This window comes from Onychostoma macrolepis, chromosome 15 (assembly GCF_012432095.1).
Source record: "Onychostoma macrolepis isolate SWU-2019 chromosome 15, ASM1243209v1, whole genome shotgun sequence".
Lineage (NCBI taxonomy): Eukaryota > Metazoa > Chordata > Actinopteri > Cypriniformes > Cyprinidae > Onychostoma > Onychostoma macrolepis.
In genome coordinates this window covers 2,786,491-2,813,749 of record NC_081169.1, presented here as the reverse complement: position 1 = coordinate 2,813,749, position 27,259 = coordinate 2,786,491, and the positions used below count along the sequence as shown (strand labels likewise).

Below are 27,259 nucleotides of genomic sequence, written 5' to 3'. Positions count from 1 at the left end.
TTAGCAAGTCCAAGTATATATTATTTTTTTTACATTCTTTTTTAGTTAACATTCTAAATAAATTAACAAAAATAATAATATTAATTTTCATTAAAAAATATGAATATAGTAAACCTTGCTCTACAATTCTTTGCAAACAAAGGCTTTAATTACATTCCCATTATGCTTTTAACTTTCCTTGCATTAGACTCAATTTAGGGGATATAATACAGCTGGGATTGTGACTGATGCATTTGATTAGGATAATATTTCATATGAGATAGATGTTGGTATTGGTAATCAACCCATCACTTTTTAAAAATATATATAATTTTATTTGGCTAGACTAGATATTTGGATTTCAGAACGCTGTCTTTCTGGTAACATTATTGTTATGTACTTAACACTGAAAAAATGCAATGTCATGTTGTTACCTGTTAACCTGGGTGTTGATGCACTCAGCATAAAACATTACATTTCGAGGGGTGAGAATCAGAAGGGCGTAAGTGACAATTTTGGTGAAATGGAGATGTATATATCAAATGAAAGCTCTTAATGAGCTCTTTCTACTGGCAAAAGTACTGTCATCCAAGAGTGTACAAATTTTTATTATAAACAATTGAAATCAGTACACAAAGTCAGATCATGGTAAATAGAGAGTAAATAGATCATTTACTATGGTAAATTTTTTGTTTTGGCTCTCCTGTAAAGTTGGTGAAATGTCACTCGTGCCTTTCTGGTTCTCACCCCTCGATTAGTAGACTGCAGCAGAGCAAGATATTTCTGTCGTATATTATTGTGAATCTTGTTTGTCTCCCTCTGCTGGTCAGAGTAGCTCATTATCCCGTAATGATGGATTTGTGTGGCAGCCGATCCACGGCAGTCTGTCTGCCCACTGGCCAGTCGCAGTGATCCGCACCTTTTCAGGATCAAAGCTCCAGTACTGCTGCTCTTTGAAGAAATACAGCTTTCCGTCCGGCCGGGTCAAAGCCCCGTTGAGTCCGCGTGGAAGCCCCTTCCAGTCCCGCAGGGCACGAGGATAGTACGGCTCCACGCTGAGAGACTCCGGGTTCAGGATGTAGTATCGGGATCCTCTGAAGAGCACCATGCGTCCCAGCGGCTGGTAGAAGAAGGCACAGTCAGGGTGATTTGGCAAACCCAGATTACTGCTCTTCTTAGGGAATCCAGGGTCCAGATCAGAGCCTGAGAAACGCCAGATCTGCCGTCCTGACAGGAGAAAACAACATGGAGATGAGTGGAGTATATGCAGCTTAACCCTCTGCTGTTTGGTCATTTTCACTTTTTTTTTTACTTCATCAGAATCATAAAAACTTGGTGAAGGTTTTGGCACTTGCTTTGTGAACCAAAAAAAAAAAAAGTCATGTCCATGATTCGATGGTCTTGAAAAAAACAGTGTGGTTACGAATGGTTAGCTGTTTTAGAGTAAAACATGTTTTGGAAAAGATATACTTCATATAAAATGTAAAATGTTTATTTTTGTGCATTTTTCATAATCATAAACTTCTGTAACTTTTTTTGGCTTCACATTATGAACCTTTTTTTTTTCTCAATTCAGCAATAATTTGCCAAGAAATCGAACACGTCTGTACTCCAAGGCATTCAATATCTATGACAGTTTAAGTTGATAATATCATTTTCAGGTCTATGTTCAAAACGTGCTTTACAGGTAATAAATTGATCATAACTATTCCATAAATATACTTTAGTACCATAACCCCCCAATACACAATATTATTATTATTTTTTTTAATTAATTAATTAATTAATAATATATTACACAACTGTTGCATGTTCAACTTTATGCAAAATCTTCCCAAACCAAACCCAACCCAGACATCAGAATCCCTTATTATACACAAGAAACAGTGAAAAACTGCATCCTATGGAAGCCTGTTTCTGCCATGGAATAAATAAATTAAAAAGCTAACGTTAATTACAACTTTTTATCTTGCGTTTAAATCTTGCAAATAGTTTTTTTTTCTCTCTGCCACAGAATAAAATTATGGAAGCCCGTTTCCAACTCTAAATAAAAAATATAAAAGTATAAAAATATAAAAAGACTTTTTGCTCAGAATTGAGTGGTATAAAAATATATTTTATTTAGATATAAACTTGCATTTGTAAGAAAATCGTAGTTGTGAGCTGCCTTTTTTTTCACCTCAGAATTGGATTTACTAGTAATTGTGAGTTTATATCCCACAGATCTGGAAAAAAAAAAAAGTCAGAACTGCGTAATACAAACTCGCAATTGCTAGACAAAAGTCTGTTGTAGTCAATTGGAAATAGCTGTGAGATAAAAGTCACAATTACTTTTTTATTTTTAATCCCATGGAGGAAACAAGCTTTTATTGCATCCTGCTGTTAACCGGATTTTATTTTTAAATCTGTGTTTTTTCCTTGTTTTATATTCCTCTCAGTTCTAGCCTGTATTCTTCTAGACAATGTTTGTAGTCCGTATTTTAAGCACTTCTTGTGTTATTGCTTCCTTAGGATGCATTGCTTTGTTGTCCCTTATCTGTAAGCCACTTTGGATAAAAGCATCCACTGCAAAAATAAAATAAAATTGAGCTGTAAAATAACAGTAATCTACTGGCAGCTGTGGATGCCAGCATTGTACTGTTAACTTACAGCTCTTAATTTTTACAGTATGTTACCATTATTGCCATGTGGCAATTCATTTCGGAAACAGATTGCTTTAAAAAAAAATTAAAAAAATACTGTCACAGCATCAGCAACTCTACAGTTACTGTCTTTAAATAAAGCAACAGACCATTATTGTTTGTGGCTCATCATTGACTGAAGCACAGGCTCTACTCTCCACCACAATGGTGACCCACAAAACCACATTAAACTAACCGAACTCTCTTGTGCAAAAACACATTAATAGAGTTCATTTGAATATTTAATCTCCTTATCAGTTAATGACTTTGCATAACTTTTTTTCTATGAACATTCATTAATATTTTAATGAAATTAACTTGTTTTTTTTTTGGTAAATCTGACTGTCACGTTTTACAGTATATTACTGTTTTTTTCCTTGGATTAACGGTAATCTACTGGCAGCTGGTTGCCAGCATGTCACTGTTTTTCTACAGCGTGTTGCCGTAAATTAATCACAGTTTATTACCGTTAAATTACGTTTCATGCGGGGGTTTTCATCTTAAATCTTTAACCCTTTAAACCCCACAACAAAATCCTCAGTTTTAAGTGAACACATAATGAGCCTCATTTATCAATCTAACGTAGAAACGAGCGCAGATCCGAGCGCACAAATCATCTTACGACAAGGTTCACGTGTGATTTATGAAATATTCGTATTCCGCCAATCCCATCGTACGAAAGATCGTACGTTGATAAATGTGGCGGAAGAAAACAATCGCCGTTTGAATATCACGCCCCTAAAAACACCCCGGTTTAGCCTCGCCCCTAGAGTTTACGACACGGAGAAACATAACCCGGCCAAAAAGAGGAAGTAATCTCATGAAACAGAAACTGATCTTACTCCAAAAACACCCTTTAACCTAATAATTGCAAACAATGGCATTCATTTATATGTATATTAAATACCAGTAAATATAACAAAACATTTATAAACATTATAAACACTATATAGATTATTTAGTTCTGCTCAATCCACAACAAACCCTTTAAATTTAACGGTATTACAGAATAAGAATGAAAAAAATAAGTAGCTATAAAATGTTATATTAAACTATGAAGTAAAACACAAATTAGGCTATAGTGGCATTCATTTTAAACAGAATACAACGTCAAGCTAAAATTTATTTATTAAAGCGAAACTAAACGGCATTGGGCTCACAAACCTCTCTCATTCGACATCCAAATGTTTCCATTTTTGCCATGTAACATTTGGTTGCTAAACTATTATCTATGATGTAAACAAGGCTTTGTACTTCACTTGCGTTCCAATATCCACGTAAAACATCATCCTTCACATGCGCAAACATAAATGTTTGTTTCGGCGCTGCACGCTGATTTTACAGTGGAACTTTTTTGGTCCAAATTGTGCAGTGCAACTTTTATGTTTGGGTGACTGCATTTTAGTTTGATTAATGGCTGAAATGTCAAGTTAGTAACGCTGAAATGTTGTGTGTGTGCGTGTGAGGCACCTGTGTGATCACCCATCAGTTATTTAAAAAATAAATAACGACATAGCCTAAAGAAAACAAATAAAATGCATTAAGAGTGTCACAAAAACGAAAGTGGCCTATACTTGTCGCACTGTTTTTTTTTTCTTTTGTTAATCTGTTAATTAAGAGAAATAGATTTTGTGTAGCCCTATTTATTTTATTCCTTTTATAATTTCTGTTTTTCTCCATTCACAGAAGCGCTGCAGGTGTGTGATACGACGATGTGTGATTCCTCATGGTCTGTTGTTTATGCTGCTATTTGCGCATATAAAGCTAAGCCCTGAAAGGAAAAAAAAAAATAAATAAATAAAAACTTTGTTTGTCGGTTTAGGAAAATAATGTAAATGAACAAAATGCTGTCATTATACAATTCTCCGAAACTCTCTATGCTGCAAGCAAGTTCAGGCTAACTCACAAACTTGCGTACACGAGCTCAGACCTGACGTGAGATTTGATCGTAGCCACCGCTCAAGTCCATATTGATAAATTTACGGTCGTACGTTCGTTTCGTAAATGAGGCCCATTATGTGTCCACACTACAGAGTGAAGCAGTGCTGAAGCTAATGAGATAAGTAATGATTGTGCATTAGTGATGAACACCTGCTGTTGACAAGCAGAATCACTTAAATGAAAGAGAAACACAAGAACTACTACAAATGACTTCAGCCACAGACTTAGAAGAAATCAAATGAAATAAGTCATTAAATCTCTCAAGATCTGATTAAACAACTAGAACAGCATTACTAGCTTCACTTATTACCAGACTGACTTTATTTCTGACAGACGTCTACAGAAGATCTTATTGAGAGTTACAGAGGTTTTTTTTCTCTCTCTCTACCATGATGGAGATCGGTGTTTAATTTAGTTGGGCTTTGAACCTTGACTTATTAACTTTAACTGTTTTTTGACTGCTATAACTATGTGTCTTTGAAACATGTTTGTTATGGCAACAACGAAAACTAATCTGGTGGTGTAGTTTATAGATTGGTAAGAACAATCAATCTCTTACTCTTGAGTCACTGATTTTATCCAGTGTTTCTTCTCTTAATGGATGTTGATACTATAGCAGAACAACAAGCATTGCGCAGCTATCAGTTATGAAAGACTGTTAAAACACATCACCCATTTAAAAAAATATATATATATCTTTATTGTAATTAGACAGACACATTGAGAATCAGCGTATGAATCACAACAATGGTGACTATCCACAAAATAAATAAACAGATCAACTCTAAACATCACAAAAGCAAACATAAAAGCACATAGTAAGAATTCAAGAAAATAAGTGGACAATTCAGCAGCATAATTTATTCATGCTGCAATGCATGCTGGGAGTCATGGATGAGTTTTGTACTGTGCTGGTACCCAGCATACATTACCCAGCATGCATTGCAGCATGAAGCTTTTGATTGTCACCATAGTTGAGATTCATATGCTGATTCTTGATGTCTCTCTTCGAGTGTAAATACCATAATAGTTCAAAATATTTTAAACCCAAACTGTTTTTAAATTATTATTTTCTGATTGTAACAACAAGCTCATGCTGTAAATCCAAAAATATAAAACACTCATATAATTAGACCTTAAATAAGACTCCAAGTCAGTCTAGTAAATGATAACTGTGACAACTAGAAATAGCCAACAGCACCTGACCAACTGTAAAGGATGGGTTGTTTTGTGCTCTCAGCGGATGAACAGAGTGGGAATGGAATTTAAGGAGGATACTTTCAAGGTCGCAATTAATGCAAATCAAACATCACTATCTCCTGGGAAAGTTTGCATTGCATTGCATTGACCTTCAAGATAAGGTTGGAAACTGTTTTTGTTTGAACAATATTAGGTGCAGGATCCTGGCACCACATTGATTATGAAACCTCAGAAATATTGCCAATTAAGAACTCATCTTTTTCTGTAATTAAAGCGAAGTGCACCCAATTGGGAGGGGGAGCGAGCCTGGCCAGTTTGCTTTCTCTCTCACCTGGAGGGTTGTTCTTAAACCTCACCTAATTTTAAAGTATAAAAAAGGGGGTTAACGTATGCTCGAATTTGTGTATTATTCATTCATGATTTTTATCTTTTATCCATTTACTCATGATCATTTTTATATTATGCACAAGTTCATGATTATTTTTCTTTAATGTGTTTATTTTCAATTATCATTATTATTGATATCAGCTGTGTACCAACAATAAACAATTGTATTGCTTGATTAGTATGGTGTACAGACCTTTTATTGGCACCTCTTCTTGCTGATTAGCTTTTGATCAGTTTTGAAAACACCAACCATAACAATTTTGTTATAACAAATGCATCTTAAAGACACAGTTACAGCAATCAAACAAAAACTAATGTTGAAATGTCAAGGGTCAGGAGCCCAACTAAAGCAAACACTGATCTCCATAATGGTAGCGTCAAACGAAAGAATAAAAACTTAATCTAAACCTCTGTTCATTCTAAGATCTTCTGTAGACGTCTGACAGAAATAAAGTCAGTCTGGTTAGTAAAGCTGTTTGTTGAGTTATTTAAATCTTCAGTTGATTTCATCTAAGGCTGAGGCTGAAGTCAGTTGTAGTTCTTGTGTTTGTCTTGTTTCTCTTTTCTTCAGTGAATCTTCTCGTTAACAGCAGCTGTTCGTCATTGGCTGAATTCACTCATTAGTTGTCATTCTCTCTGTCAGGTGGACTCTATTAGTAAACTCATGTAGTGAATGAGGGTGTAGGGTGTGCTTTGAGCGTCGACTTCGAATGCTGTTTATTCCCGATATATAGTAGCAGACTACTTTCTCGAAAATGACAAATATTACGCAAAATGCACTGTTTTAATGGAAAACAGCATGCTACTGTCAAAATCTGGCTATTTTTTTTTTACAGCGATTTTTAACAGTGTCTATATAAAAAGTTAATCACCAGCGTTATTTACTGGAGAGATTCTCTTAGACATGAGTTCACAAGCAAAACATAAAAACATCAAAATGAATATAATAATGAAACTTGTTTACATACCTATTTACTTTTATAAGGCTGGTTCCTGGTCTTATTGCGAACAATTCATCAGTGCATGTTATTTCAAAGAAAATCTTTTTCCTTAGTAATCAACTAAATTTAAAACTTGCTCTTCTTTCCTCTTTACATTTCTCCTGACATAACTTGGCAAACTTACATTCATACATGTCCACTTTTCACAATGCACAAACTCAAGTCCAGCCTTATATTTTTTCTGGTTGAATATCCTTTTTTTCACTTGGAAATTATAATAAATTTAAAACTGAATACATTATCATTGGAAAGGGACACTTGGAAAATCCCCAAAAGCAGGATTTTGTAATATACCATAACACTTGCATTACCTGTGTTTGGGAAACTGTCTGAAGTCTAGCCTACCTTTAAAGAAGTAGAGTTTGCTGTCGAGTGGAGAGAAGGCTGCTGCTTCAATAGCCAATGACAGCTTTGGCCAGTGCGTCTGAAGAGGGAGAGGAGCGCTCACACTGCCATTAGACACCGTCCAGAAACGATGGCCCTGAAACACCAGCACTGTCCCATTGTCATCTGCAGAAAAACACCGCTTTACACAGCTCCAGGAAAACTGATCTCAGTGGGTAACAGAAGACATGTCTTCTTGTTCTTACCCATGGTGACGGCATCAAAGAAGCCCTGGCAGTACTGGGGTGTGGGGGAACCTCCTTTAGGGTCTGGAGAAATCTGCCAGTCCCGCATGGCCCATCTCAGAGCCCTTCCCGCCAACTGCTGCACTGAATCCCCCGCTGGTTTCCCTGCACACACATGCATGCCGATGTGTCTGACACTGGTGCACAAACATCTACTGATTCCATTTATACGCCTATGAATGTGGGAGAAAGGAAATGCAAATTTCGCTCGTGCAAATTTTGCTGCATTTTAAAGTTTGGTGAACTCTGACCTGTGAACTCGTATGGCATTAAGACGTGTGACCAATAGAAGATCAGAGTGGCCTCTCAATTAAAAGAACTCAAACTTAAATCTGCAGAATTGGAGTGTTGCAGTAAAGATGATTACATACTTTTACATATTTTTTTGTTTGTTTTTTTCTTTAAAAAAAGACACCACAGAGTGTGATGTTGTCACAGTTCTGTTTCTTTGTGTTTTGTTCTGTTGACCTAGTTTCTCAGTCTGTTTGATAATCATTATATTCACATGTGTCCTCATCAATTGCCTAATTAGTTCCTTCTTATTTATAATCCTTGTTTAGTTCAGTTCCTTAGTCTGATGTTGGGTCTATCTGAGGATATTGTTTAAGCCTGTTTTAGAACTTTACCTTTTTTATCGTCCTCATCTCTGCAACCATATGTGTGACTTTTTAAAAAATAAAAGGCCAAAAATAAAAACATTATGTTGTAAATGAGCCTCAGGGAACATTACTAAATTTAAAAAGGCAATGCATAAGCCCTTTAAGACTTTTCTTTGAAGAATCCTATATGTCACCTTACATTTAATGCACTGAATTCAATAAGAATAAAACATCTGATGGCAACTCATTTTTTTTCTCAGTTCTGAGAATTGTGATATATAAATGTTGAATTCTGACTTTACTTCTGAGAATTCTGATTTTACATCTCACAATTCTGTCTTTTTTTTTTCCACTATGAAAAAAATTGTTGCAATTGCGAGTTATCATCTTGCCATTTTTCTCAAAATCGTGGGGGGAAAAGCAAGTCTGAGTTTACAGCTTGCAATTCTTAAGAATTTCAAGAAAATGTCTGAATTGTGAGATAAAAATTTGCAATTATCCTTATTCATTTTTTTTAAACCTGTGGCAGACACAAGCTTCCATACAAAAGTCTGTGATTGTTCTGGAAGAATGCAGAACAGACTTCTTCTGATAAACATGAACACACACCCAAACAAACATTCGTGTTAACAGCAGATAATATCTGAAGAAGTGATTTTTGTCTACATGCAGTCATGGTCTGAATGCATGCAAAGTGTGTGATTTGCATATAGAGTGACTAACTGTGACTAACACTGTAATATATTAGTGCTGTCAACAAACACTTTGTGTGTGTGTGTGTGTGTGTGTGTGTGTACAGGTTTATATGGTTTATGAGGACACACATGCATAATGACAGGAATTACAACATGAGCATGGTTTATGAGGACACTTCCTCATACTAAACCTTTTTTTTTTTTTTGAAAATCTAAAAATGCAGAAAGTTTTCTGTGATTGGTAGGTTTAGGGAAGGGGATAAGTTAGGGTAAGGGGATAGAAAATACAGTTTGCACAGTATCATTTGGATGTTTGAATATCATTTGTAAAAGTACATTTTGCCAGAATTTTTAGTTTTGTTTGATGTTTCATACTTTTTGCAAATATGAAAGCATTCTTTAGAAATGTGTTGAGATTTTCTAACCTATGACAAGAATTTATTTAAAAATAGGGATTCTACAGCAAAGGTTTATGTTTCACAAGCATTTTCCAACCTACTTGTCCAAAAAGAAAGGTTTCAAATCATATCCGATTTTTATTTTTTATTTTTCCTGGAAGGCTGAAAGAAAGATCAGTCTGGCAGACTCAGTGAGACGTTCTTGAGTTATGATCAGGCAGTAGCGCTGGAATGCGGCTCTTCTCATGCGCTGGAGATGGATGGTGTGGAGGTTTTCTCTGTCTGGCGTGTGTAAACCTGCCTGACACACACATGAGAAACAGCTGACAGCTTCAGTGGCCCGGCATTGGAGTTGAGTTTGTCTTACTGTGTCTTTCAGCGTCAGTCTGTTTACCTGTGTTTGTAGGGCCCTATGATTTCCATGATTCAGAAAACATGGACGGAATGCAGTCATAAAAAATGGAATTTAACCCATAATGCGGAATGTCACAGAATTTGCCAAATTTGAATGAATAAATGAAAAGTACACTTGCATCAAATGGCGATATGGGCTAGTGTCTGCGAATAATTAACTGCAAAAAAACTATTTCAATATGAATCCTGCATGCTCTGTGTCTCTGTGTGAATGCATGGTGCAGATGCGTTGATTCAAGCATGACGCTCGTGACATTTTTCACTAAATGAGGACTACTGAATTACTACTACTGCTGATACAATTATTATTTAAATTTTATTTCTAAAAGAATAGTGCACAAATTCAGTGTTTTAATTTTAACAGTAAACCTCTGTTGTGCAGCAAAAAAATAAATAAAGGGTTTGTTTAATATTTATTTGATGAAAAGATCAATTAAATTAATGTTCTACACTGTAAAAAGTGATCCACTATATTTACTCAATAAAATTGAGTAATCCACTATATTTACTCAATAAAATTGTGTCAACAGATTACAAGCAATATTATTAATTAAATTCAACACATAAAAATTAATTAGAATTAATCAAATGAGATGATTACAAATTAACCATTCAAAATGAGTAAAATAGCACAAAAAAGTTAAGTAAAATTTAAACAAAAATATTGGTTTCTTTGGACAAAAAACACTATGCTAATGATACTATGTTATGCATGCCAGGCCAGTAGTTGGCGATCAAGAAACACTGCGCAAAAACGTAATTTGCATGCACATGACGTCACCTTTTTCACAAATTCATGTTTTTGTTGTTTACATGGAGAACAGTTATTGAAGACAGCTGATGTTAACAAACAGAATCACTGAAGGAAAATCTGAATTTTAGGTTACCATTACGGTGGTCAATGTTTGCTTTAGTTGGGCTCTTGACCCTTGACTCTTTAACATTTAGATGTTGTTTGGCTGCTGTTACAGAGTTAAACAACAGTTAAGACAAGCCAAGAGAAAAGGTGATCGGGTGGTGTTGGTTATGTTTTGACATCATCATCTGACCTGAATCTCTCAGTTGGATTTACCATATAGATTTCTGCCATCCTATGATTGTACAGTGTAATATCTGGAATTTTCAACATAAACAAATTTTTAAAAGCTCTCCTGGTCAAATAATAAAAAAGTATTTTATCTAGGCACACAGACATCAAGTATCAGCGTGAGAACCTCAACAATGGTGACCATCAAATGTTGCAGTGCATTCTGGGTGCCACCAATCAAAACTCATCAATAGCTCCCATCATGCATTGCATATTTTTAGTAGTTTGTTTTGTGACGTTCAGAGTTGATCTGTTTATCACCGTTGTTGAGATTCATACTCTGATTCTTGATGTCAGAGTGTGCCTAAAAGAACAATTTTTAAGAAACCTCTTCGATTATACTGAAAATTTCAGATCTCATACTGTAGAATTACAGGACTGCTGTAATCAAAGTAAATCTAATTCAGAGATTCAGGTCAAATGATGATGACAATACATAATCAACACCACCAGACCACCTTTTCATTAGGCTTGTCTAACTGTTGTTTAACTCTGTAACAGCAGCCAAACAATATCTAATGTTAAAAGAGTCAAGGGTCAAGAGCCCAACTAAAGCAAACATTGACCACCGTAATGGTAACCTAAAAATTCAGATTTTCTCCTTCAGTTATTCTGTTTGTTAACATCAGGTGTCTTCAATAACTGTTTTTGGGGCCTGGAAACACAAGCTTTTGAACAAGATGCCTGTATCATCTCCATGTAAACAACAAAAACATGAATTTGTGAAAAAGGTGACGTCATGTGCATGCAAATTATGTTTTTGCGCAGTGTTTCTTGATCGCCAACTACTGGCCTGACATGAATAACATAGTATCATTAGCATAGTGTTTTTTGTCCAAAGAAACCAATATTTTTGTTTAAATTTTACTTAATTTTTTTGTGCTATTTTACTCATTTTGAATGGTTAATTTGTAATCATCTCATTTGATTAATTCTAATTAATTTTTATGTGTTGAATTTAATTAATAATATTGCTTGTAATCTGTTGACACAATTTTATTGAGTAAATATAGTGGATTACTCAATTTTATTGAGTAAATATAGTGGATCACTTTTTACAGTGTATGCCATCATTTGATTACCAGAAAAATTTATAACACAGAATTTCTGAGGGGGGAAAAAAGACAAAAAAGAAAAACTAAACATTTCATATGACCCTATTATTGTTAAAAATGAATGTAAAAAAAATTGGGGCAAAAAATAGCTTTTTGTTAAACTTTTAATAAATTGCTGTTAACTTGTTATATGTTATATATGTTATAAGCTATATGATTTCTATTAATTAGACATTATTTTTAATTAATACAATTTAATTTAACTATTCAAACAGAGTCCAGAAAAGTTTAAATGTAAAAAAAAAAATAAATTAAAAAATGAATCCAGGAAAATGCTAATGGAATTTGGAAAAAAATTAAATGAATTTCATAGGACCCTACTGTATGTTTGTTTCACCACATCCTCACAAAATTATCTGTATTCATTGTGTGAAAATAACAGGGAGGGTTTCATAAGATATGAACTGGTATGTTTGCAAATGTTTTGGTGAATCTCAAAAAGAAAGGGTCATATTTCACCCAAAAAACAAAAGGAAATTTTATTGTCATTGCTATAATTATCTTTAGTAACTAATACCTTCCAACAATGATTTTTTAAATTAAAATTAATAAATGCAGTACTATTATGATGTATATTTAACAATTTAAATAATATAATTGTTTGTTCACTTAACAGTAAAGAGACTGACATTGTTCGCATTATAATAATCAGAGTAGAGATGGAAATGTGCTTTCATGAGTGTATGTAAGTTATATATATATATATATATAATATATGCAATAATTAGTAAATGACACCCTCTTACTCTTAGTAAAAGCCAAAACCCTGTTCTTTGCTGCAAAAAGCGGTAACGCTTAGCACAGGGACCAATTCTCACTATTAACTGGTTGCTCTGACAGATCTTTTAACACTCAGTAGGACTGACTTTTATTCATTAGATGAACTAAAGTTTTTAAGTTGTCGGTTGCTATTGAGTTAACTTAAAAAGTTGATTGCGATAGGTTGCCTTATTTTTTGAGTTAGGTCAACTTTTTTTTTTTTTTTTTACAGTGTGGTTGTTTATTAGCATGCCTATTATCAACATATTGGCTGTTTATTAGTACCTATAAAGCACACATTCTACATCCCTAATCCTACCCAAAATTACCAACTACCTTACTAACTATTAATAAGCAGCATATTAGGTGTTTATTGAGGCAAAATCATAGTTAATGGTAGGTTAATAGCGAGAATTGGACCTTAAAATAAGGTTTTACCCTAAAGGCCTACAATATTACAAATAAAAAGCTTTTCAGAAGTTCAGACAAGAAAAGAGATGCTTGTTTACCGTACAGCTGTTGTACGGCAGTGATATCATCCCAGCTGAGCAGCGCATTCGAGCTCATCTTCTTATAGTATGGTGACATTAGAGAGTGACGGACAGGCGAATGCACCAATCCCAGAGTGTGGCCAATTTCATGGGCCGTCACCAGGAACAGGTTGTGTCCTTTGAGACCGTTCAGAGTCCAGCGTTCAGACAAGTCAAAATGAGCTTCACCGCGGGAAGGGAAAAATGCATGAGCCAGAGCACCACCTAAAGAACAGAAAAAAGAAATTAAGAATAAATAGTTATGTCATGCAGCTTTCATGTCCCTTTCTGTATCCTAGATGAAAGACTGCATATAACTATGGAAAAAGAGAATTGGTACATGATTCTATCACACAGGGATGGAGTGGGTGGTGGCTTCTGGGGCTCCAGCCCCGAATGTTTATTTAAAAGCCCTGAATCTTTTGCGTTTCCTAATAGTGTTATCAAAAATCAAAATATACATCAAAAATATATATTTTTGATACATACATATGCTGAAATGAAATGGTTCAGTACCACTTTCCTACAGTATCAATAAAGTGATACCAGCTGTGCTGTATCTCTCTCTTCTCTCTGACAGCAAGTTCACACACACAGCAGTCGTACAGAGACGCCTCCACTCACTCATTTAGAGCCACACTCCTCTTATTCACACACTCAGGGCCACGCCTCCTCTTATTCACACAGTCAGGGCCACGCCTCCTCTCATCCACGCACTCAGGGCCACGCCTCCTCTCATCCATGCCCTCAGGGCCACACCTCCTCTCATCCACACACTCAGAGCCACGCGGGGCCACGCCTCCTCTCATCCACGCACTCAGGGCCACGCCTCCTCTCATCCACGCACTCAGGCCCACGCCTCCTCTCATCAAAGTACTCAGAGCAACGCCTCCTCTCATTCACACACTCAGCGCCACGCCTCCTCTCATTCACACACTCAGCGCCACGCCTCCTCTCATTCACGCACTCAGGGCCACGCCTCCTCTCATCCACGCACTCAGGCCCACGCCTCCTCTCATCCAAGTACTCAGAGCAACGCCTCCTCTCATTCACACACTCAGCGCCACGCCTCCTCTCATTCACACACTCAGCGCCACGCCTCCTCTCATTCACGCACTCAGGGCCACGCCTCCTCTCATCCACGCACTCAGGACCACGCCTCCTCTCATCCAAGTACTCAGGGCCACGCCTCCTCTCATTCATGCACTCCTCACGCCTCCTCTCATCCAACGACACTTGTCTCATTCAAAGTGATTTCAGAATGATGAAGACTGAGAACAATTAGATTTTTTAAAAAGTTCATAAATTGGAAAAAAAAAAAACTAACAAGATTTGGGCTAAGCCCCAAATGTTTACAATGTCTGGCTCTGCCCCTGCTATCACACCAAACTCATGTATCGTTTAGTGTTAAGGTGTAAATGTAAATACTTTTCCTTTTTTAAATGAATGCTCTGCAAAACCTAGCCAATTGAGTTTGGGGACTGTCTAAATATTAACATAACTACAAATTACATAATAAAATGTTAGGAATATGTAACAGTCCATAAATTATTTATTTGCCAAATGACTGTAATTTTCCTGCAGATCTATGCCAGTTACGGAGAGATTCGGGTAAGCGGACCCACAACAGCTTTGGTGGCTGTGCTCTGTTGCTATGAATGGGCATTATTGATATGTTGTCACTGATCTGTTGGCATGTGGGTGATTTAATGTGCAAGGAAAGCTGACGTTTAATCACTCACTCAAGCAGAAAAATGTGCTGTTGCTGCCAGATCTCGATTACCGAAAATCACATTGTAGATGATACAAAACTAACTTAACTAAATGAAAAAATAAATAAATAATATTTTCATGTTTTCTTTAGCAAAGCAAATTTTGAAAGTCCACTGAAAACATTTCTTCTTACTTTTTTTTTTTTTTTTTTTGGCATAGACTGTATTTTGATAAAAGTATGTTGAAGGTTCAGGTTATTTGGCAACATGCTTGAGCAAACTAAAGTAAAAATTTCTGAGGATGTTTATTGTTCCTTATGTTTTCCTATGCTTGACAAATCTTGTGATGTGTGTTTGTGTGTATATAATGGCTATTCCTGGCAAAACACTGCCATAGTGTTTCTTATTCGTTGTCTCTGATAAATGTAAAAATTATTTAGGTTCCAACCTGTCTTACTGTTATCTGGCCAAAGTTAAATTTTTTCCAGATACGTTTGACATAGTTTTGAACATAGATTTTGAACTATCCTATATTAGTTATATTTGGGATACTGGTACAATAACAGTTTGTTTCAGGCTCATTTCTGCCAAAAAATGTGGCTGACACATCTGACTTGTGAACTACGTTTAGAAAGAACGATGTATACCTTAAATCTTCCCTTTTATTTCCCATTTATTTCTGTTCCCTTTTATTTCTTTTCTTCAATCTGGTGTTTTTCATTTTCTGCTTTTACCTTTGGATGGCACATTTGGGTTGGGAGTTGGGTCTGTGTAGTTGATTTTTTTTTCTCTCTATTTTAATCTTTCTATTCAATTATTATTACTGTTTCATGCATTTTTGTTATAATGTAAGTGTTATGTTTTTGCATATAAAAAGTATAGTTACACATGATCATCTGCTGAAATTCGTAAAAAACAAAAAAAAATACAACAACAAAACATTTTAACACACATATATGAATACATTAGCATCACAGCATCATAGCGTCACAGCATGGTACAAATGCTGTTCATAGACATTAGGCTTTGAAGGAGTGGATCGCAGAGCTACAATTACCTTTATAATAACACTAATTATAATATTTCTTGAATAATTAGTAAACAAAGTTACTTTTATGCATGTTAGAAAATAAGTTGAATATAGCTTTATTCTGCCTTTTTACTCTCTAAGAAGCTGCTCTCATTGTGTGTGTGTAGTGAACCATATTTGATAAGATTCAGGGCAGAGCCCGGCAACCTTGAAGTACAGATAAGTGTTCTCTGTGTATGTGTGTGAATGTCTGTCTTTGCAGCTAGATGCAGAGAGAGAGAGATCTCGGAGGAAACCATCATTTGCTGTCACCCTGATGTCCAGGGTAACAGATATACGTCTCTGGAGAGACCTATTGCGTCTGACCTCTGATCACTTGTCACCAAATTAATCACTAGAAGATATGCTTCAAGTTTTACATCCATGTGTGGAGATTTTCTAAGTTTATCTATGTTTCAACCAACCAGAATCTTGCTTACATATGTATTGACGTAATTAGTGACCTCTGTTAGAGTATAACTAGTGGTGTCTGGAACCAGGGGCGCCTGCGGGATTTCTTCCGAGGGTACGCACGTAGTTTTTTATTGTTTTTGTTTTCTTTTATTTTGGGGGTGTATGTAATGGTAAAGTGATATATTTGACATATTTCGTTTCATTTTTTATAAAGTTCATTTATAAAAACGTTTGGAGCACTTTTTGTTCGTTAAATGTAATTTTTTATTTATTTATTTTTTTTAAGTAACGACCAAGCGGCAGACAGTGAGCTGATCATAGCCTACGTTTGATCAATTTAGCCTTCTCAAATCATCACGACTTGCCAAAAATATTATCTATATATATAAACAGTTCAAGCATATCACAATGTTAGTTTAAATGTTTGAACTATATAAATGTGCGCTAGGTGCATATCTAATCGTTTGTGTGAAGAGTAGAAGCTGAAGTGCACTTTGTGGGACATGGAGGCGCCAGAGCGGTCACTTGCATTTTTTCTTGATAGTGGAAACAACTTAAAATACGCTGTAATTTTTGCTCATAAAGGTAAGAGTAATACATCATTCGAACTGTAAAGGGACTACTTTTATTTGTGTGCATTCACAATATCAACAAAATGTTGTGTTTTTATAAAATAAATAGGAAAACAGAGGATGCGCTTGCCATCTCGTCTTGAACAGGAGCGCTTCACAATGATGAACCGAAAGAGTCACAAATATGATAAATATATCTATAGAAAGCTTTAAATTACTACTTTAAAATGAAATAATTCAAATCGAAAACAAAAACTCTTTCATTATGTAATCCGTAAAGATGCATTTCTCTCTAAAGGCACGTCCAATGAGGAGATGGCGAGTCATTTTTCATCACCGTCTAAAATATAAAAATAAGGAAAAGCCTAAAGCAGGCCCGCAAATTTTATTTAATATAATAATATTTTATTAAATAAAATATTTGTATTTTATTTTTATGTTGCTCCGCTCTGAATTCCTTAAAATTTAAAGGATTTTTTGCAATGCAATTTTGTCTGATATGTGAAAAATTTATTAGCTTATTTTTTAATCCATGCAGCAAATGCTTTAAAAACAGCTTTAAAAATTACTTTATTGCATTCCAGATGATTTTAAAGAACTTTTCACTATAAATTTTACGGGTAGCTTGAATGTAAAACATTGTCATGAATTCGTTGTATTCCCATTTGTAAAATAGGCTACAAATTAATTGTTGTAGTCTAACCCGATCTCATGAAAGTGCGTGTAGCACGATTTTCTATTTCTATTTGATGTAATGTTTATAAGCAGAAATTGACTTTGGCATGCAAAAGACTGATACATACATTATTAATGGCATGGCTGGTTCAGTCGACAGAAATACGGGACACACAGGCCTAATTTACTGCTGAAATGTTTGCGGGGCAAATCTCAGGTCAGTCTGAGCGCTCATGGTACGCACAGTGCGTACAGCCGCACACCTGCAGGCGCCACTGTCTGGAACATGTACGCAGAGCGGCCTACGAACTCCATCGCGAGTGTTGAAGCTGACTTCTGCCTGAAAACTGCAAACTATTTTCTTCAGTAAATTTTTCTTCAATTGATTGCATCTCTGACTCCTCTCCTGGCATTCATTCATCATACCTGGTCCTTGGGTTTTAACTGTAAATTCCCCTACAGCTTAAAATAACATGGAATATTCCTTTTAAGACCAGAATGTTATAATATTTATTTAAGAAAGAAAGAAAGCATCACCTGGCCCGTCAAATGCATTCCCTGTCCCATCATTATGTTCTCCTTCATAGAAGGCCAGCCGGATGTCGGCGGGACCCTGCTGGAGCTCCTGGAGGATCAGTCCGGACACATTACTCCACAGCTGGAATGCCATCTTCACTGCCATATGCACTTGACTGGGAGACAGATTACGTGGCCAGTTCATGATGCGATACGTCAGGTGATGTTTGTGCCACTTCTCTCCTGTGGAAGTACGGACCAGTATCAAACCAATGTTTAATCGTGACATTTCATCTTAACATTAGCATTTGTGAGATTTATTCCATCATTCCATTTCATTTAGATTTGTATGGTAACAAATTAGTTTAATTTTGAAGTAAAAAGGTAAGTTGAAAATAAAGTGCAAAAGGCCCCAGAACAATGCTGTTGCAAGTTAATAACTACTGAAATTACTTTAATTAATTACATTTAAAACATCTTTACAGTCCAGTCACCTTTTATAGCACTTTATGCTATATAGATTGTATTCAAGGCAGCTTCACAGTATTAAACAGGACAGTAACATAATCAACGATGAAAACTTCAAATATGAGGCAAATCCAAATTCTGCTGAAAAGTAGCTCTTAAAGGACATGATCAATTCATTATTCAGTTCAGTTCAGTTCAAGTCAGTTCAGTGTTGATTAAGTTCAGCGCTGATGCAAAATTCATGAGTTCTCAGTTTTGTTTTCATCTGATAGCATCAGTTCAGTCACATCAATGATATTACTGAATATTAAGGGTATTTTAGATCCCAATTTAGACTTAATTAACACCTAATTTTGTATTACTTTATACATTAATGACACCTTTAAAAATACAAAATTAGAATGATATCCAATGTATTTTACATATTCTGCAAAAATCAGCTGATTGCATCCAAAACATTCCAAACTGACAAGAGCTCAGCTCAGTACGTAATTAGCTTAACATGAGAGGTTTTGTGAATTGCACACATAATTACAGACTTCCAAGGCACTAATAATACTGCTGTCAGAGAGTAACGTGTGTGGTTTTTCTCTGTTATACCATAATTCCTAATAAAGCAATAAGCCCCAAGAAGCCGTGGCTTACATTGAATTTAACAGCTAAGGGGCGTTGTTAGACACCACACGGTTATAAAGTCACTGTAATCCACGGCTTCACGGGGATTATTGCTTTTATAAAATAGTTATTCCATATACACAGGAAGGTTTCACAAAATACAAAAGCAAATAAAATGTAATGATATTAATAAAAACAATATTTTTCCGCCAAACAATGTAGTTCCTCAGAAACGGTTGTGGTTGCAACAAAGTGGTTGGCGAGCAACACAGACACAGACACAGAAACAAAGACATTTGTATAGTAATTTACAACAGCGTTGAACACAGCTCAACCAATCACAATCAAGAACCGGAACTATTCATTTTATAATTCATACACTTTTTTTAAAAAGTGTGTTCTTGTTCATTTATTTGTTTTTCCTTGAAATCACCTTTTGTAAGGCAAAAATACTGCCCTGTAAAGTGTGAGGTTAATGTTTTGACCAAATGCAATGGAGATAACACAAGTTTGTTTTGTACTGTGACTGAAAGCAAATCTTTGATTTAACTGATGTGTGAAATGATTGTCATCACTAATAAGTCTATGCTAATTAACCCCTAGTGAGAGGAGTTTGCAGACATCAGGTACTGACATGACCGCACTCATACTCAGAGCAATGCTGCTGCATTCCTGAAGTATTAGCGTGTTTTCAAAGTGACAGGTCTGAATTTACGATTCACGTACCCCTGCCAATTCACACACATACACTGAGCCTTTATTTCAGTGCAGCCTCTGTTAATTGTATCATTGATTCTCCTTCCACCTGCCTGAGCTACTATAACTAACTTAAAATAATCTGAGATATCTGTCATGTACAGTATGACCAAAAGATTCAAGCACATGTGTGTTCACTGTAATCCGTCTAATAAAAATGTCTTCTGTGAAACAGTCCTCAGTGCCATAGGACCTGAATGAAAACACCGAACAGAGTATGGTATGATCAGTGAATGAGTGTTTTGTGAAGATCTGCTCTTGTAGTTTCAGTGTAAACATGAGGCGAGGTGTGAGTTTGTGTGTGTGTTTTGCTTTGGGTCTTTACAGAAGTGGATGTTTTAAACCGCTAGACGTGTATTTGCTCAGTATGGGCAGTAATTATGAGTCCCACTGTATTTATCCATTATTAGGACCCCACCCAGCAGCCGCAGAACCACCTCACAACTCCCGCATCTGAGAAAACACAGTTTGACTGAAAATGCTGTGTCTGCCACTTATCAATCTTTTTTAACAAAACAAACAAAAACAGGAACTGCATGCATTCTTTCAGTTTTCATCACTGTTTTGCAATAAATAAATTGCACTAAATCAAATGGAAACTACATATTTTCCAGTTTACGAAAGCTTTTGAGCCTCAAATACTTAGAAATGCTAACTTCTTGAAATTCAGTTGTCTGAACAAAGAACACCATATTGCTGAAATGGTTTTGTGAATTTGATGTAAAAATCTTGATAACATTATAAAGGGACCTCAGAGAACAGTACAAAATAATAAAAACCTTCATGGCAGTTCATGACCCCTTTCATGACACACGTGAGAAGGTGATGTGTGGACTTCAGAGTTTTAGGGTGTTCCCAACACTTCTAGATATGACTCTAATAAACATAAGTTCAAATGCATATGAAATGTGTTCACCTGTCTGAGCGGAACGCTTCCTCCGGAGCTGTCGGCCTGTGAAGATGCTGCTGACCCTTTGACCCCAGGTGTCCTGAACCCCGCAGCGGGGCGAGCTCATCTTCTCCAGAGTGACCCTGTCCAGTCCTCCAGTGACGGGCAGCTGAGACAACCACTGAAACTCTCTGAAACACAACAGAGCTCCATCACAAACCCATTCCTCTGGAGTAGTGCTAACATCATTCAACTGCAGTGTTTTTGATAGCTGGTATGATATTATCATATTGACATATATCAAGTGTTATATTGCCAAATGTGATTTATAAGGCAATTTTGGTGACATGTATTGTCCTGCTATGCCTTTCAGCTATGGACATTAATAAATGTATTAAGAAATAAAAACATCCACTGATCCCATAGGGTAATGTAATGTATGAAATATATTGCTCTAAAACAAGAGAGATATTGCCATACATGTTACCTATAAAGCAATATATAATTTTCACATATGTACATTTTCTGTGCAGATGAGGATGTGTACATAATCTATGCATTCCTTTCTACATGTTGAGGCAGGTTTAATAATGTATTATGTCATTGATTGTAATTGGTAACGGTGTGTCCACATATTGCAGTGATTGGTTATGTGTGTTTTTAAATTGAATAATGTTGGAACTGTCTGTATTTGCCTGATGAATAAACAGATTAAAATATTAGCCCTATTGTTTTATTGAGAGATTAAAATAGTAGTCCTTTTGACCTATTGAGAGATTAAATCTATTAAATATATTAAATCTATTGAGAGAATTAAGATTAAAATGTTAATCCTATTGATCCATTGAAAGATTAAAAAACGAATCCTATTGTTTTATTGAGAGATTAAAATATGCATACTATTGTTTTCTAAGAGATTGAAATATTAATCCTATTGTTTTATTAAGAGATAAAAAATATTAGTCCTATTGATCTATTAAGAGACATAACAATGTATTCTATAACGATCTATATAAATACTGAGAAAATAAGAAAAAAAATACTGTTGTATGAATAAAACATAAATTACAATTGAGAGATAAGTATTTTTCATTTTGAAATATCATGCATATCGCCAATATCGGTAATTGTAACACCCATATTTCATATGGAAAAGTGTTATATTACATTTGCATATCAGAAGACGATGAACTGACATCCAGAGAGTGATCATACAGTAATGATAAAACAGACAAACAAACAAAAACACATCAGCTTTCATTCTCCCACCTCTACACTTAGTGTATTTCAACAGATGACAAAAACCAAAGTCCCTGTAACTCAACTAAAGCATTGCGAAAACAACGTCACAGGTTTACCTGATGGCAGACTTGACTTCAGCTGTGCTGTGAGATTCATTCTCCTTGTGCAGGTATCCATATCGCTCCAGAAAACCCTGCGCACACATACGCCATTACTCCCTCAATCTACATCTGAGACATGCTGATATATCAGAGCACCGTAAACAAAGCATATTTTGAAATGAAGTATTTGTAACACAGACACAACAGTCAATACCCACATGAGCATTGATTGAGGTGGTCAGAAGCATTTGTTGTTCCCTGCATAAAACAGGAAGATCTGTAGGAAGATGTGGGCCTTTGTGCCTCTGAAATGCTTTAGAAGATGGCCTTTATTGTGTTGTGAAAACCCTAGATGAGAATGCAGAATGACCATACAGAAAGGAAAAAAGCTGTTTCATTTGAGAATGTGTGGTATTATATCTCTCTGCAATGCCCCATTTCCAAACACTGGTTTGTGGAGAAACTAAAGGAAATGCTTTGCTTTGCTTTTTTTTCCAGTGGAAAGCATCAGTTTTGGATCTGTGCATGAGAGGATATCTCACTGTCAGGTACTGGCATGTAAACTGCATATTTGCCTGTAGTGTAGGTGTAGTGTAGATCTGAACTGGAGGTCACAGGTACAGAGTATGTTGACTGATCTGAAGTGAGGCAATACATAATTAAAGTAGCGGAAACAACTTTATAGAGGAACCCAGATTTCAACACGTGCACAGAATCATTGTTTATACTTTGAACAAGTCTGCCAGAGTATAATCAGGAGAAGAAACTTATAAACTAAAAATCACACTGAAACCATCAATCAGTGGCTGTTTTTATTTACTGTTTGATTGTGCAGCTGTCATGTAAATGTTTCTCAGTTCTGGAGACAGAAGCATGTAATGACAGTGCTCACAATGGAAATGCTTCTTTGGGTTAATTGCGTAGTTTATGGCTGTGCCAATTATTCTGACCACAAAACAGGCTCGTTTTCCATAGCTGAGAGGCACAGCAGGACAATACATGTCTCCAAAATGTTTGCATGCTTTTGTATACCTAAAAGCATGACTTTTCTTAAAAGCATGAATTTACTGGAATCATTGAGGCGTAGACGCTTTCAAGAATATCAGGAAACAGAGACAGTTAGTTAGATAAAGGCTATATCCCAACAGGGAACGGTAACAACAACTTCCACTAACGTTTTTTAAATGTTATATAAATGTTAGGAGAAAACGTTCTTATGGAACGGTCTTATATCCTTATTAATATTTGATATACGTTGTCATGGCGTTGAGAGAAAAAATCTCAGTTTGTACTTGATAAACATGTTCTTTAACATTTAAATAACTTTATAATCACGACAACAAAATGGATATTTTAACGTTTAAATATTAAATGAAACGTTATATTCTGGGTGACAAGTTACGTTGTAAGAAACATTTTTGCAATCTAAATAACGCTTTAATCACAACAAGAAAACTGGACATTTAACCGTTTTCAGAATAATAAAATTAACGTTCAAATACTTTTATTTTGGGAACAAATATAGTAGAACGTTGTAAGAAAAGTTTTTGTATACTTTAAATAATGTTGCATCATTAAATAATGTAGCCTAATCTAATCCTGGGATGCAAGTAAAACAGAAATCAGTCAACAGTCCTTGTCCGTATCTAAACGTACCCACGGCGTTATGTTGGGACAGAAGAACAGAATGATCTCACCTGAGCCTGAGCAGCTGTGGAGACTGGAGAGCTGACGGCGGTCTGAACGCATAACAGCGCTGACAGCAGCACAAACACCTCCATCTGCGTGCGTTCACTCTTTATTTATAAAAGCACCTCATGAAAATAGATCCCATCACGATAAACCCAAGGGAAGAGCGCCGCAGTTCACGCTGAACGGCTCTGAAAGCAGCGACTCCCCGCGCGCGGTCCGCCTCCAGAGCGCGCTGATCCAGAGTCTGATGAGTTCAGAGACACTCGTGCTTGCGTGAACGAACCTACCCAACTATCAAAAATAATTTCTAAGAACAGTTCGCTAACTTTCCATTAGCTTAGGAAAACGTTATATCTGAATGTTCTCTGACCCACATAGCAAGCACACTCGGGCCGATTCTGGCTGAAATGCGGCACTGTCGGCTCAGTCACGACGTCGGTGAGAAGATAATGGGCCAGAGCCGCGCCGACTCTACAAAACACTTCTGGCTGACAGACGCTTTTTCTCTCTGGGCCGATCTCGGCTGAAAGCTGTTGTACGTGCGGCAGGTCCACACTCGGTGTAGTTGTGTGTCTCTACCTTCGGCCCGAGCTGGTTTTGTCTCCGGCGGCCGCTGCTAGAATGAAGATCCGCCTGAGAGAGAGATTTGGCGGTTAATCCTGAGGAGATTTCGGCGGGCACAGGTCTCAAGAGGAATACTTCAGCTGCAAAAAGGTAAATTAAGTTATTTAATGATCGATCTAGTGTTGTTTGATGTTTAAATGCCAGGAGGAGTATAGTTTTTAGATGGTTTCTGTTAGGTTTGCGATGATAATAGCGTCAGAAAAATCATTCGGTCCGGATATATTGAGTGTTGATGAGTAACGTTAGGCCTAACTGTCAGGCGCGGTCTCTTTAGGAAAACAATATGTAATTTTTTTAATATGAAAAACCGATGAGCTGTATCCAGTGCACGATAATGTAAGGTAATTAAATTTTAATGAGTTAAATTCCATTTTGTTTGCTAGAATTCATTCGATTCATCTTTTTCAACGAGTGATTGCTATTGAATCAAAGGAGTCGGACCGCTGCTGGAGCCATAAACATCTATACGAGTGACTCTGTCTGATTCGATTCACTGAACCATTCAAATGAGTCATTTGTTTGTAAGTCAAACTGAGCACGCTATAGTAGCATTACACCTGCTAAGATAATTCAATATGTGCAATCTGAATTTAATAATAATATTTATTTTGTGGTAACACTGCCGTGTGGGCAGCTCTGACAGAGAAAAACACTATAGATACGTAAGAGAAAGCCGTAAAATGTAAGTGCATCATCTTTTGTTCTTGAATGGAGGCCTAATCTGTCTGCTGCACTTCAGCAGGTTCAGTTTTAGAGTGAATGAAAACTTCTGAAGCATAGATATGCCGTGTGATGTGATTAAAATCATACTTATTTTACTGTGGTGGGGATTATTATGAGCAAACAAATTTAAAAGTTTAATCTGAACACTATATATATGTAATCTGACATTTATTTATTTTATTTTTACAGAAATTCTGAGCTGCTGCATGAACATTCATCAAACATATAAGGTGCAATTCTGGCTCTGGTCCTAATGATTGTAAAAAGCTGTAATGCTTAAGATTAAATAATTACCTTACAATATATATTTGTACATATTTCAAGGCTGCAATTTGGAAAAAAACTTTCAAGCTAATGCTGCTGAAATGGAGGTCAAGGGGACTATGAAGAGGTGGCTTCCAGCTGATCAAAAGTGAGTACTTCAGGAGGCAGACACACTCTGTGAGTTTAAAAGACCATCTCTTTAACATTCCATACACATGACACACTATCACATTTCTATAATTCAAATCTCTTAAAGGATTTTTATGCTGCACCAATTAGGGTAAGCAGCAACACTTCCTATAATATCTAATGTACATGTTAATTTGTAAGAAGAATGACATCATTGCTTATATTAGTTGCTTATATACTGTCTCACCCTTATCCCTAGGTTACAATAATCAGCTGATCCAGTCGGTATCCAGACCAGACGGTGGACCTGCACCAGGAGTGACCACAACACATCCCTGACTGTCAGCGGAGACCATGTCAGCTAGATGACAGATCCCTGTGAAGACCTCACTGATGGCCTCAGCACAGATCCTCAGCAAAGACTACGAGAACCAGACAAGCCCTCTGCACAGACCCTTTTACCAGCTTCACCTGCTGGCGTGATGTTTCCTCATGCAGAAGAAGTTGGATGAAATATTCTGAATGATATCAATCCACAATCTGACTTGTGATGCAGCCTGGAATAATCACACCACGTTCATTCGTTTGGCCAGACGAGACTGTTTCCTGACTGAGCCGGGTCTTGTTTGGGTTTGGGTTCCTTGTCACTGTTGCCTTTTGTCTTGCTTGGTTGAAGACACCTAATATTCAGCAATATTATTGACTTGACTGCACTGACACCATTTGATAAGAACTGAACTGAATTATGACACACAATGTTTTATATATGAAGTTTATTTGCAAAACGGATAACGGATAAAATTTTGTTTTTGTTATCATGTTTTTGTTTTATTGTGTTAGTTAGCTAGTATTTATTAGTTATTCTTTACCTAATCAAAATAACCTGCATGCAGTTTGATTGAGATTAATTGGAATGCACAATGAAAAACATGATTTTTAAAATTGTTAAAACGAAGTTATCTGTTTCTGCAAATGAACTCTTCATTTTATATATATATATATATATATATATGCAGTAAATATAATTTACTTGTTACTTTGTGGTTTAAAAAGTGTGAATGTTTATACTGTAGTGCATTTGTTCATGTATATTTAAAGTATTTGGTAATTTTATAATTAAAGCCTTTTTAATGTTTTTAAATGGTTGTATTTGTGTTTTACTGCTGAATTACATTTAGCAGTTTCTGGCCACATTCGGCCCGGGGACCAAGCGAATCTCAGCCAGATCTGGCTTAAAGTGTCTGGGCCAGACCTGGGCCACATAAAATAATAGAAGTCACTCTACAGTATGCGGGCCAGATCTGGGCCACGTCAATAAATAAGAGTCATTTTACAGGTTGTGGGCCACATCTGGGCCAGAGGAAATTGTTTGAGTCGGTTTTC

At 36.1% G+C, this 27,259-nt stretch overlaps 1 protein-coding gene and 1 long non-coding RNA gene across 4 annotated transcripts; one reads left to right on the top strand and one right to left on the bottom strand.

Annotated features, from left to right (window-relative positions):
• mmp28 (matrix metallopeptidase 28) lies at positions 1-24,307 on the bottom strand. Of its 2 annotated transcripts, XM_058745239.1 has the most exons (9): positions 24,142-24,257; positions 22,663-22,792; positions 22,460-22,536; positions 21,129-21,292; positions 18,395-18,616; positions 13,395-13,640; positions 7,780-7,923; positions 7,535-7,699; positions 1-1,206 (listed from the first exon to the last, which is right to left on the bottom strand). In XM_058745239.1, exons 2-9 carry the CDS (start codon positions 22,690-22,692, stop codon positions 806-808), a joined length of 1,449 nt encoding a protein of 482 aa, XP_058601222.1. In that variant the 5' UTR covers positions 22,693-22,792; positions 24,142-24,257; the 3' UTR covers positions 1-805. The 2 variants fall into 2 exon arrangements, with proteins under 2 accessions (XP_058601222.1, XP_058601221.1); XM_058745238.1 differs by lacking the exon at positions 22,663-22,792 and having other exon boundaries at positions 24,142-24,307.
• A 199-nt stretch (positions 24,308-24,506) lies between these two features.
• Positions 24,507-26,642, top strand: LOC131520774 (uncharacterized). Of its 2 annotated transcripts, none has more exons than XR_009266133.1 (4): positions 24,507-24,850; positions 25,673-25,713; positions 25,808-25,895; positions 26,136-26,642. It is a non-coding gene; the product is annotated as an uncharacterized LOC131520774 (long non-coding RNA). The 2 variants fall into 2 exon arrangements; XR_009266134.1 differs by lacking the exon at positions 24,507-24,850 and adding an exon at positions 25,224-25,281.
• The last annotated feature ends 617 nt before the right edge of the window (positions 26,643-27,259 follow it).